The sequence below is a fragment of the Blennius ocellaris genome (genome assembly GCF_963422515.1).
Source record: "Blennius ocellaris genome assembly, chromosome: 10".
NCBI classification, from domain to species: Eukaryota; Metazoa; Chordata; class Actinopteri; order Blenniiformes; family Blenniidae; genus Blennius; species Blennius ocellaris.
In genome coordinates, this window is record NC_137659.1 from 17,023,815 (window position 1) to 17,037,294 (window position 13,480).

Sequence of the window (13,480 nt, forward strand, 5' to 3'; positions counted from 1 at the left end):
AATACGAAAACTTCAATGACGCAGAGCAGAAAGGGGCAGTTCATCAAGTTCTCTAGATGTACTGCTCTTCAGTGAGAGATGTAATAATGTTGAATAGAATTGGGTTGGCCCACCCAGTCCTTGCTCCCTCGTACAGTATTGTCTAAAGTCTAAAACAAGATTTATGAAAGAAAAATGCTGATGACCAGAAGGTGAGATCAATTACATGGCCAGTCTGAAATGGTGGGACTTAAGATGTGATATGAAGGTGGGCAGAGAAGTTTATGTCTTGGTTTTTCAGACCAGAAAAGGAAAGGGACAAAGGCAGAGGAGGACCTGAGAATAAGGGAATGACTGTATATTTTGCCAGTATCAGTGATGTATAGTGAATAAATATTATGGCTGGCTTTGAAAGGAAGATATTTTTTGGAGGAATTTAAGAGATAACCCATGTAAAATAATGTTACAGTAATACAGGCAAGGTGTGACCAGAGGAGTAACAAGTATGACTATGCTGTTGGGGGTAAGAGATGAATGGAGGCCTTTAATGTTGGTGATGGGTGAAAGAGGTGTGAAGTAAAGGTAATACTTGTGAAGAGTGTCAATTTGGTGCAGTTGAGAAGAAATTCAGTTTTATCTCCACAAAGGTTGAAGAAAAAAAAATCTTGTCAATCTTCTCTCACAGGAAAGAGAAAAAGCCCAAACATCCCCGTCTCCTGCGACTTCCTGAAGCTGTTCAGGCCGCTCCCAAGCCAGCCGAGACATATTCTCTCTCCAGCAACTCCACGCACCACAAACACAAGAAGTGTTACGACAGAACTAGTTGCTTTAAGGTCACTGGGTTGAGCCTGTGCTGCTGGCCGAACACCACATCAATCCCGGTTGGGCTCAACCTGAATGTTGCCATGTGGGAGAAGGTCAATGATAAGAAAGTAGGGAATCCCAAGTTAGAGTCCTGGTGCACACCACTGTTCACTGAGGATTAAGGTGTTTTGCAGTTTCATTTTCTTAATAAACACACTGTGTGTGACTGCAGCTGTATGAGTTGAACCAGGTGAAAAAAGACGGTTAAGGAGGATATGATGAGAGAATTGTCATAAAAGCTGCGGTCGGTTCAGTGAGAATGAGTTCTGAAATAAGTTCACAATCTGCTGCCATGATTTGATGGACTTGACCCGTTTAACAATGAGATTTGATAAGTTCTCTCACAGTGCTGCCTGTTGGTCAAACAGCAGAATTACAACATCACAGCAGACTTTGCTTTTACTGAGTCATTATTTATTTTTTTGACCTTGATTTACACCAGGAGTAGAAAATGTGATTATACACAGTCACACACACCCAAAAAAATAACAAAAAAACAACAACTACATATTTAGCAGAATCATGCACCTGCCATATTCCTACATGCTGAATAATGAAGGTCTGGGTTTACATGTACATAGTCTACAGGAAGCTGGAGTGAATCACTAAACAGTCACATGGCAGTTTATTACTTCCACAACTGATTGCTTGAAGATCACAAAATAGGAGCTAAAGCTCCTATTTGATCATGAACCTGGATGATGAACAGTTAAACTGCAGCGTTACGGGCTGTTTGTTATACACGGCCAGGAGAAAAATGAGAAGTGCCATGTTTTGAAAGTGCATGCTTTAGAACTGGGCGGATGTTTATAGTTTTACACCAAGAAATAGGAAATGTACCTCGGTGTCCAAGATGGAAGCTTTGACACAAACAGATGTTCCAGGTACTGGAAGCCCCACTGAGTATTGCATATATATATTTAAAGAACAATTTGATATTTTGAGTAGTCCACTCAGATGAGAAGACATTAATGAAATGTGCACTTACACTTCCAGCTGAAGGGATTTCCATAAACGAGGAGCAACCCAGAAAATGTTTCATTTTTATGATTTTTTGTTGTTGTTGTTGTTGTTGTTGTTTTTTTTTAAACCAGTCAAAAACGGGTGTCTCATTAGTGGATCACGCTCATTGAAAGTCACGACTTTATCATGACAACATAGGTGAATGTCTATCTACTTTTTGTTGCACTAAACACAAAAAGTACGCGAGCTGAGCTTTGAATATGGACGTATGCCAACCTTTTGCTACCTCTGACATTTTATGAACCACACAGATGTCTTCTCGTCAAACTCACCGAAAAAAGGGTGAATGGTCATATTTACAACAATCAAACTGCTCCAGTATGTTTGTTTCGACCACATGGCATTGTTAGAAAAGTTTAAAAAGAATTATAAACATTCTCAAAGATAGTACACCCATCATCTCTTTTTTTTGTAACCACTGAAACATCTATCACTGTAAATGTAACAATATTAGTGTTGTTGACCACATTCCCCCCCCACCTGTCTACTGCTCTGCATCGACCTTCAGCAATCTGCACAGTAAAGAACATACCAGTGTTGGTGAAAACATCATTTACTATATATGTACACACACACACACACACACACACACACACACACACACACACACACACACACACACACACACACACACACACACACACACACACACACACACACACACACACACACACACACACACACACACACGATCAGACTCCAATGTTTTTCTTCCAGTTTTACTACAGGTTGAGTCCATTTGCATCTCGACAACTGTGTCTTGAAAGGAAGCACAAGCCATTATCTGGCATTACAATCTCTATCAGCATCACTACTTCTACATACATGCTACTCCCACTGTGATCATTTACATCGGCGCAGCCCAGTGGTCTTACAAAAAAGCTTGGACTCCTAGGAAAACTCAAAGTCGCCCTGTGTTCCATCATCTGAACCCTGTCACCCAACTAAGACTGGTAATAAAGACTGAAAGTAAAACCAGCTTTACACGAGCTACAAATTTACCCCAACTCTGAAAAGTGCCCTGCGATCACTCAGTAATTCTAGTGCACAGCAGAGCCACATGGAGCACCGGGTGATCACATCGCAGCACCTCTACAGTGGATTTTTGGAAGTCGGTGCCCTGCTTGAAGGCATATCAACAGTGTTGGTAACTACCCTCCGGCAACCAATGGGCTTTGGACAAACAGATTCCTCGCGGCCGGGAACCGTCCGGCGAGTCTCGGACTGCCGTCAGGATTGCAGAGCAAGTTAGCTGTTCCTCTGCTCGGCCTCCCTCTGGGCTGAGGAGGAGCTCTGGCTGTCCTCGGAGTCGTCTCCATCTGCAGAAAGAGGAAAACCAAACAAGATCGTTTTACTTTGTGAAACTATTCAAACAGATACAGTTCTTTAGAATCTGTCGGAGCCACTGCAATCGCATGATGTGATCTGTGTAATTGAATCCACAGAAAAACGAGGGCAGACCATGTGTCAGTGCTGGTTAAAGATTTGCATTTGACCCTTTAAAAATAGACCTCACACTGGTGATCGGTGTTTGCATCTGCAGTCTGTTCTCCTAGAATCCAATGCATAGCATTCAGATGAAAATGTTTCCCACCTTTACTGGAGGCAGTTTTGGTCGACAGACTCTGGGGATTCAGGAGGAGGTACAGTAGCTCACAGATACAAAGACTGGCCAAATATTTAAGTGTTGATGGCCACTGTTCTGTCAACCTTTCATTCCACATACCACACACACAAAAAAAGAAATGCAAACATTTTTACATCTTTCTGTGTAAAAAGTGAATGTGTGACTCTGAAGATGAACGCTATAGCTGTAGGTATTTATCGGGTATCAAGGTACACAAACAACACAGAGAAATGGAAATCCCAATCCAAAATTCTATTTTAATTTGACATAAAAATATGTTGTAATTGTTGGTATGATCCAAGTTGGACAAAATTAGTTCTAGGAGACTGATGATGAATGTCAGATCTCCATTAAATTATTCTCGGGCCAGTCAACATGATGGACGTTTTTATGGGCCTGTGCTGGCTATAAAATAAAGACACGTGTTGACAGAATGATAAAATGATGCATTGAAGAAAACGAACTAAAGGAAAACTAATTACACTTTGTTGTAGAGATAAAGGTAAGAGAACAGAGCTGCAACGAAAACATTTTATGCAACAAAATTGCCAGCATTCACATACTATTTCAGTTTTGCTCCCGCACCTTTATTCTCAGTTATCTCTTCAACCCTGAGGTCATCAAACCTTTTCCAGAGGAACATTTTGGCATGACACATCGAAGAGGATGCATACATTCTGTTTTGGGTCTTGTTGTTAAGTAGGAATTGTGCCTTAGTTCGTCACCCAGAGGAGTCACAGGCACAATTGTTATAAAAACACACAGAAATCATGAGTACAGCAATAATACAAATATCATGATGGATGTTTAAAAAAAAAAATTAAATCCTCTGAAGCTGTTTGAGAGGTGACTTTTCCTGTGTCTTGTTTCCAAGATTATTTATTTATGCCAGCATTATGTTTTTTTCCGCCATCTCCAGCATGACAGAGTGTAAGTGTAATCCCACTATGATCAGCAATGAGCACAGACCAGTGGGGCATCATCATCATCATCATCATCATCATCATCATCATAGAGTTTTTACCTCCGCCTCCAGCGTTGATATGCAGCTGAGAGAGAGACAGGGTGAGGGGCATCTCCCGTCCCTCGGGGTCGGTGGGACTCTGCAGGATGTCGTGCAGGGCGTTCCTGCGACCCGTCCTGCCGGAGGCGATGAAGTCTGCGTACGTGGCCTCAACATCAGACATCGCTCGTGCATTGTTCACACAGCGATTTCTGCAAAAGTGATGAGTGCATCTTTACTTCCAGAGGTCCTGCCACAAATATCACATTGTTTAGAAGTGGAGGAGACAATAAACAGGAAAGTTTGGTTCAGGCAGTTAAAATGGCCTGTCTTCACATGACTTTATGTGGTTATCACTGCAAATATCACCTTTGATTTCAGGAAGCGGTGTTGTCATATTTAATTATATATATATATATATATATATATATATATATATATATATATATATATATATATATATATATATATATATATATATATATATATATATATATATATATATGAAAACCTCTTTGAGGGTGTGATGTCCAGTGGGTAAAATGTGACAGTTCTGCTTTTAATTTGATTAATTTAGTGTCAACTAACTGGACAGCTCGGCCACACACAGGCCCCAAAGTCCAGGGACGATTATAAAAGCAGGACCACGGGTCAGAATCCAGTTTCTACGATCATGATGGGATTTCTCTAGATCTGAATCCAGCTTTAAAAGATTTCCTTACCTCCTGTAACGTCTCTTGTGGTCTTAAAACCCAAAGCTACATTTTCTAGGGAGTGACTTCAGCTAAACCAGCGGAGCGGGCCGTCATCACATCCAACGATCCAACAGAGCAAAGAGCAGAAAACTGGCGGTATTTATACAATTAAAACCACCCGAGCCGCAGAAACGAGTGGTAGGTAGCAATCCGGGGGGATTACGTTACACACCGCGACCTGACAAGACGAGATATTTGCTGAAATCAATCGCATCGTTTTCAAAAGTCTTCAATCTGTTCTCCATGGTCGTCGCATCTTCCTCCTTCTCGACCAATCAGCGGGCAGCAGCCCCTATCTGAGCGCTGATTGGACGGTGGACACAAAAGGATGAGAGGAGAAAGGAACCGAGCAGCTCCGAGCGGTACCGAGTAGTGCCGAACAGCACCGAGCGGCACCAAGAGAGGAACCGAGCATCTCCGAGCATTAAGATGGACTAATTCTACTACAAGGGGACAGTGGGTTTATTTAATTACAGGATTTCTTTTGAACGAGGTGAAAGAATATGGCTCATTTGTAGCGTCATGTTCTGTATTTACGTTCATATTTAGGAACAGAATCTGTTGAATGTAGTGTTAATTCTGAGAAGGTCATTGGTCACACTGCAGTCTCATTGGATATTTTCAGTCACTACATCACTACATATTCACCGATGGACTGGCTGAAGCTCATCAATATGGGCTCAAAAATGGACTAATTCAGATGTGAATGCACTAAAGCAGATGCAGTGATTTTTATTCTGCATTCTATTAATATCCCAATATTTATCAAATAGTCGACAGTTCCTCATTTCTGTAATATCTATAATGATTGACTATATCACAAAAGTTATTAATGGTATTTCTTTTGATTTAAAAAAATCAAAAGATACAGTAATTTATAAGAAAAAAAAAGTAAACAAAATGGTGCCAATTCATTCATTAATACAAAAACAAATCTACTATGGCCCAACTCATTGTGTAACTGGCAGACATTATACAAATTGGGATACAGTTTAGAAAATTATCTCATCATTAATCGAAAGTTTTTTTTATATATACAAAATCCTGTGGAAACTTTCACTCCTGAGACCATTATTTGCAATATCTTTCCATTCCACAAGATGACGCTCCCATCACAGTGAAAAACATGGAAGCTGTACTGGCCGCAGGTTTTCTGTACTGTTACTGGTTATGTTACACTGTCAGAGGCTGCTGACAGTCCAACAAAAAATTCCCCTTCTTATGCAGGTTGTAAATTATTAATTGATTATTCAAGCATTATAACATTTCCAACCAGCTCCCAGCAACCAGCAACCACTTTGTGAGGTTCAAGGTATTTTGTTGTTGTTTTCATTTCATTCAATTTTATTAATCACTGTTAATATCTATCCGCCCATCTTCTATACTACTTTATTCTTTTTAAGGTCATTGGGCAAACGGAACAAGAGAGACAGTCATGCTTTGGGCAATTTAAGGTCTCCAATTAGCCTCAATTAGTTGTTTATGGACAGTGGGAGGAAACTCTGAGAAAACCCACCCACACAGAGAACATGCAAATTCAACCACCCCTGACCTGAACCTGGGACATTCTCCCTATGAGACAAGAGCAGTAACCACTAAAGTTTCACCATGATTACATATTATGATATTCTATTCAGCATCATCCATTTCTTGCTATTTTATTTTCCTGATATGCAGTGGCATCACAGCCTAATGGTCTTCAATGATGAAGTGCATTTTGTCACTGTGTCAGCACTCCCAAGGCATTTAACACTGTTTGTCAATGGCTGGGACCGTGTGTTTGATGTGTATTATTATTATTATTATTATTTTTATTATTATTATTATTATTATTATTATTATTACATGCATGCTATCAAGAAATACAGAAATCTGATGCAATAGCATAGGTTTAATTGATATGTTCATTGTGAGATCTCTCACCCCAGCATACTGCATAGAACGGTTTAACTTGTAATATTTATTAAAACTATGATTTAGCGAGACTATTTTACAATTATTTACTGAATACGTTTTACTAACACACTGAGTGATTTGTCAAAGGAAGAACTTACAACATAAGAGTTACAGAAACTCAATTCAGTTTACTAAAATTCAGTTTGTTTTGCGTTGCCCCAAACATAACACAGTCCTTTCAAGCCACAGTTCCAGAGAAAAAAACCCAACAATTCTGCATGGGCACCAATAGGCAAAAATAGAAAAGGAAAAGCTCTCTTTTAACAGGAAGACCCTTTGCAAAAGCAACTGTTGCACGTAGCACAAACATGGTGCTGTGTGTCGGTATGTTTGACTCCAGCTCTTTAGGCGGCGTCGTACCAGCGTCTTAGACTATGTTGCTGTGGAAACACAACCCCTGCTCTCCGTACTTGTGGCTACGGGTTGCAGCAGGACACGTTTGGGAAGTTATGAAAAGGAATCTGATTAGTGGCAGAGAGTTGAGATCTGATCCCTCCCACAAGCTTCACATGCTGTGCAGCTCTGCTTTTCCGTTAGATGTGTGCCGCTGACAGGAGCCACAGAGGCTCAGCTCACTTGTTCACAGACTCTCTGTGCTACAACTCACTGCTGTCTCACTTCAGGTGTTTCCAGCAGGAGAAGCAGCACTCAGAAGAGCATCTTCCCATGCGATTTCATTTGCAGTTCATGTGTATTGTTGAATAGATGTATTATTGACGAAGCAACACGTTCACTTACCCTAAATGTGCTTTATTAGAGATACTTCACAGCCTTCTTACAAAACACATTTGAAGTTATTTCATTTTAAAAGATACAAGTGTTGAATTTTATTCATTGCATCTTGCTTTGGTTGCGTCACAGAGCTGTGCAATTTCAAAAGTTGAAGTAGACGCTGTTTTTATACTGAAAATAATTTTTTAAGACTTACGTATGACTCACAGAGGAAATAATTGCCACCTAATTTAGTTTAACTGGGGTGGCATGTCTGGGCTGCAGGGAGACAGACGGGTGTTATGCAGTTTAAAAAAAAAAAAAAGAAAGAAAGAAAAGGCAAGGACATGTTGAATCTGAAATGTTCCTTTTGGAGGAATGCAATCAAGTTGTAGCAATCATGAGTTAAGGGATCACATCCACAGATGCCGATGATAGTGACAGTTTCCATCGGAATGAGTGGCACACCCAACACAATCGTTGGCTTAATAGGAAACATAAATTTAAATCCTGAAATTCTAACCTTCAACGGATCACAGAGACATACTCCAACATCTTTGTGAGACTGTGCTGCTGCTTTGTAGGATTCTGACCTCTGACGGTCCAAAAACTTGATCCGTCATCTTGTTATAAGTGTGTGTTGGTCTAGTAGAGGCAATAAAAGCACTGAAAGTAATTAGAAATCCACCTCCTGTGTTGATTTGGTGTGCTGGTGTGTTTTCTGGGAAAGAGCCTGATTTGTAATTCCCGTGCTTGTTCTGCAGTACATCTCATTGTATAGTTTGTGGCAGTTCAGAGTGGATCAATAGAACTCGCAGTGTCTCCCGACAATATCTTCAATAAACATTACACGTTTCACTCTCCGGCTGACAAAGCCTCTCTCTCTCTCTCTCTCTCTCTCTCTCTCTCCAGTCAGAGCTTCTTCCTGTCTCTTTGATTTTTACATGAAGGTTAACCTTCACAGGGTGGGATTTCTTTTCAGGCCATTTCCACTGAAATGGACCTCGTGATGGTGGTGTCATGTTTTATTGTCCACGGAAGCGGCAGTTAGCTGTTATCCAAGCAGACCTGGACCTGCATGGGAATTTATCAAAAGAGGAGCGGATTAAAAAGTAATAACCTAAACATCAATCTATGTCCATTAAGTTTTAATTAAGACCACGGTGCAGCACAGTTGGAAACGATTGAGCTATATTTGACTTTCATATTTATAGTCAGTGCATGAGATTCACATATATATTTTTCATATTTATGCACTCTACAATAAAGAGTGCATCCTCCTGTCAGCTCATATTATAGACACCATTTGTCTTTTTTATTATATGGAGGGATGCCATTGTGTTATAGGCCTGCTGCTGTTTAAAGAAGCAGCATGAGAGGAAATTAAAAGTGTCTGATGTAAAGCAGCCTGTCAAAGTTCATCAGATACCGCAGAAATTCTGATGAAGGCAGTGAGCGCTCCTAAAAAAAATGGTGTTATGACTTTAATAACAAACAGATTTACATAGAAATAAAGAGGACATAGGACATAAACCCCTGTGTGCACAGTCAATACATGTATGACCACCCTGATAAATGTCATTTTACAGGCTTATTATAGAAAATGACAGAATTCATTTAAAAGGGTATCTGTAAGAATATAACAATCATCAAATTTCAATTACCTCCCTGAAATATGTCATTTCTGTAAGTTAAACATTGATCCAGTAATCCTGAATCACCACATGATCAACTGGTATAATCTGCACTCAGCTCGTCTTTATCTTGAACTTGTGAAACACGGACACGGACTAAGCGCCGCACCATTTGAAATAGTTAACATCCGGCCAAGTCATGTTCAAACGGTTGTGTCTTCTCACTTCTTCTGCCCAAAACACATTTGGTGCCTTCTGGCAGTGTTGCAGGACACTTTGAGGCCGGTTCAAAGCTCCTTCGGTTTTCCTCCAAGATACGGGGAGGCTGGTCTACATCAAACTGCGGTGGCTATTTGAACTCTCTCATCTTGATGTGTCCTCAGTATTTTACCATATTTGTGAAGTGTGATGTTGTTTCTTTTGGAGGGTACAGGTTCCAAAGTAGTCGTGCCGCATGTCGTGTGGTGAAGTGGCTATCAGACACGTTTCACTTCTCTCTTCAACTGACACACTGTAGCCTAAACTTGCAAGCGAACATCTAATATTAAACATTTAATGGTTCAGCATGTGATTTTCTTTGGATCATTAACACACTATCACCAGGCAGGATTCTGGAAACAGTTGAGATTGACCTTTTGGAAAACAATAACATTTTAATCTATTATCAAGCACAAACAAAAATAGCAAATATAATTCAGATCATTTTGTTTAGTCGGGAGTCATGTGGTATTTGTTGCCCACAAACAGGTCTGCTTCCTCCAATTTTACTTGCTGCACAACATCTGCTGCCGGAAATCTGGATAGAAAACGTAAAAGTTATTGAAGTGGGACCGCGAGTCACAAACTAAACATTCAAATATGCTTCACCGCTAAACACTCACCTGGCCTTCCTGTTTGAGCATTTGTAATTGTTTTTGTATTCTCAGGTGTGAAGTGATTCTCTGTGAAACAACTGTTGGATTTGTGAACCAATGAAAACACCGGGACACTGACTCCGTGCTCACACTTCATCATCATCATCATCATCATCTTGGTTTTTGAATTGAATTCTTAATGGAAATTTGAATATTATGGCATTGTAGAATAGCTTAACTTGTGGCAGTGCAACCAACCAACGCAGAACCCCACACAAATTTGTATAAGTATGACAATCTGGGTCATTATATTAATTTTTTACATTATACCTGTAAATATATATATTTTTTTTGGTGATAAAACCACTCAGTGCTAAGGTGATAAAAACATCCACAGTTCTAATCCAGCTTGATCTTGTGTGGAGTTTGCATGTTCTTCTCTAATTTCCCGTTGGATGTAGATGTGAGTGGGTGTGACTGTCTCTGAGGACGTGTGACCTGACCATCGGCCACATTCCACTGGGATTGGCTCCAGCAACCCTACGAGCACCTCAACTGGCAAAAAGTGGTACGAGAAGTGAAAATGTAAATCGATGACCCTCTGTCACGTGACATCCCTGCGCATCAGTGTGAATCCTGTTGTAATATTGTTTCTTAGCACATAATACTGTATAGACACAAACAGCCCCCCCCCCCCCCAGCTTCACGCCTCTCTCACACATGCACTTCCCTCTGCGAGCAGCCTCGCAGTACAATCAGATCCTCACACGCTGATGGACACTGAGCAGCTCCACTGGAGCAGACAAGTGCCTTGCTTAAGGGGACCTCAATTTTTAGATTAGGTCAGATGAAACTTTAATGATCCCCGTGGAGATGTCAGGTCATTAGAGCAGCAGAAGATAGGCGATAGATAAGAATAGCTCAACTGGAGTATCCTGCAAGAAATATAGTGCTGGGGCCTACTGAGGGTGATGCAGCAGAAAAGAAAATATCGAATAAGGAAGCAAACTAACAGATATACAAGGAAGTGTGCATAGATGTGCTCATATATGTATTGAGATTTTAAAATTTGGCAAAAATGAAGATTTCAGCTTCTTCAAGCATCGCCGTGTGATATTTTGGTCGTGACGGGGAGGTATTATGAACATCCTCAGCCACTTCTTGTTCATTGAAGCAGATGGAGCGTACGAGAGAACAATGTGTTCAAGGTTTAGTTTGCCAGTGACGCCGCTGACTGTGGCATTTGGATATAGCTTGCAGTTGAATGAACAAAGAAATGTTACACATAAAGGGACAGGGAGATGGAGAATGAGAGGGAGATGAATGACGTGAGAAAGAGAAGAGAGATATGGCGCTTCAGTTCAGCTGGGTTACACATTTGATTTTATGTAGCACGGGTTTGTTTTTTGTTTTTCTGTTTTTATTTATCGTGTTGTATATCTATGAATTGGGAAATTATGTGAGATATGTTGGGGAAGCATCAATCAGAGTTTTTTTTTTTTATTATTTAAAAACATGGGTGCCATGTTCCCGGGGTTTGGTCCTGGTGCTTGTTGCTGTATGACAGTCTAAAGTGGCACTCACTGTAACAGATGGGTAGATATGTTTTCACTGAGATCTCACTTGTTGTGGGATTCCTGAGCTGAAGGTAAAATCTTTCTGCCTACCGTTGGGATATGAGCCAACTACAAAAACTGCAAAAAAAGTGAGACGTAATTTTCATCCATGCCAACGTCCCTAAAAAGATTATTAATATTGTATGAATGTAAATCAAGACAGACTCGTGCAATTGTGAAATTATAAATATTCTTTCAAATAATTATTTTGATATGAAATGACGTGGTGAGTCAGACATCTAATAGCACTACTTTAATTTTTGATGCATGGGAGTTAAGAGGATATTAGAATAGAAATGGCAGAAAAAATAGAAATATCGGATTTGAATTCAGCAACTTCCTTATGAATATGTTTCCTTGCACACAGAAAAATACATTGGACTTGAACCTACAACTTTCTCATGATACAACGGTGCTGAGTGTAAGTCATACTCACTATACCACTGTGTGGTACCCTGATCATATTTGACATTATTACTCAACAATAGAGTTTAAGCTCACTTTAGATTCTAATCATGCTGCTTATCGAGGTGATTCTTTGGAACCCATGCACCAATGCCAGCCCCCTCCATTGGTGTATGCATGAATAGGTGGCTGTGATGTTGAAGCAGTGGGGAAATGCATCAATGCATTAAATATATTTAGATAAGATAAGAATATATTTATCATTATATGGGTTATATAATGAAATGACAGGCACTTCTACCTTGTGGATCAATAAATAAGTATCCAAAGGTAGACATAAAATACACTGAATATAATATAAAATGCACTCAAAATATAGATATATAAATAGAAAGTTCACGTGTCAAGAGGTAGATAATTAAACACAGAGACGCTTTTCAAAAGCATCATCAGCAAGAGAGCAGTGAGCTCCAAAAACACTAATCCTTTTAAAATACACATATTTTTCCGAAATTCTCTAAATGAAGCTAAATATCAGCCGAGCGCCGTTCCTCAGTTCCAGCTGTTTGCGTGCCGTGTGGCATTAATCGCCCCCCATACTGCAGTACCTGTCATCACCGCTGGGTGCCGCTCCCGACGCTGGTACCCACCCAGAGCCGTCTGTCAGTCTGTCTGGCGGGGGGGCGAGAGAGAGAGAGAGAGAGAGAGAGAGACAGAGAGAGAGAGAGAGAGAGAGAGAGAGAGAGAGAGAGAGAGAGAGAGAGCACCTCTGCTGCTCTCCTCGCCTCCTCTCCTGTGCGCAGTGCTCCGGCCCGGCCGCTCCTTCCTCCCTCCCTCCCTCCCTCCCTCACTCCCTCCCCACAGCTGGCTCTCCTCCGGCTCTCCGGCTCTCTCGGATGCTGCTGGCTCGTCTTCTCCTCCCTCCACGCAGCCGAGCCGGACCAGATACTTCGCAGCGGCGGAAGGACTGACTACCTGTTCTGCATGGTCTGAATTTCGGGAAATTCGCACGTCGGAAAGGAGGGGAGTCAAGAGGGGGGATCAACAAAAAAA

General features: G+C 40.8%; 1 protein-coding gene across 1 annotated transcript; it reads right to left on the minus strand.

Moving 5' to 3' along the window:
* Nucleotides 1-3,114: 3,114 nt before the first annotated feature.
* LOC308135670 (cAMP-dependent protein kinase inhibitor alpha-like) lies at nt 3,115-5,341 on the minus strand (the record flags this gene model as incomplete). Its single annotated transcript, XM_080503753.1, has 3 exons — nt 5,219-5,341; nt 4,518-4,708; nt 3,115-3,185 (listed from the first exon to the last, which is right to left on the minus strand). The coding sequence occupies exons 2-3, from the start codon at nt 4,678-4,680 to the stop codon at nt 3,115-3,117; spliced, it is 234 nt and encodes a 77-aa protein (XP_080359879.1). The 5' UTR covers nt 4,681-4,708; nt 5,219-5,341.
* Between the last annotated feature and the right edge of the window lie 8,139 nt (nt 5,342-13,480).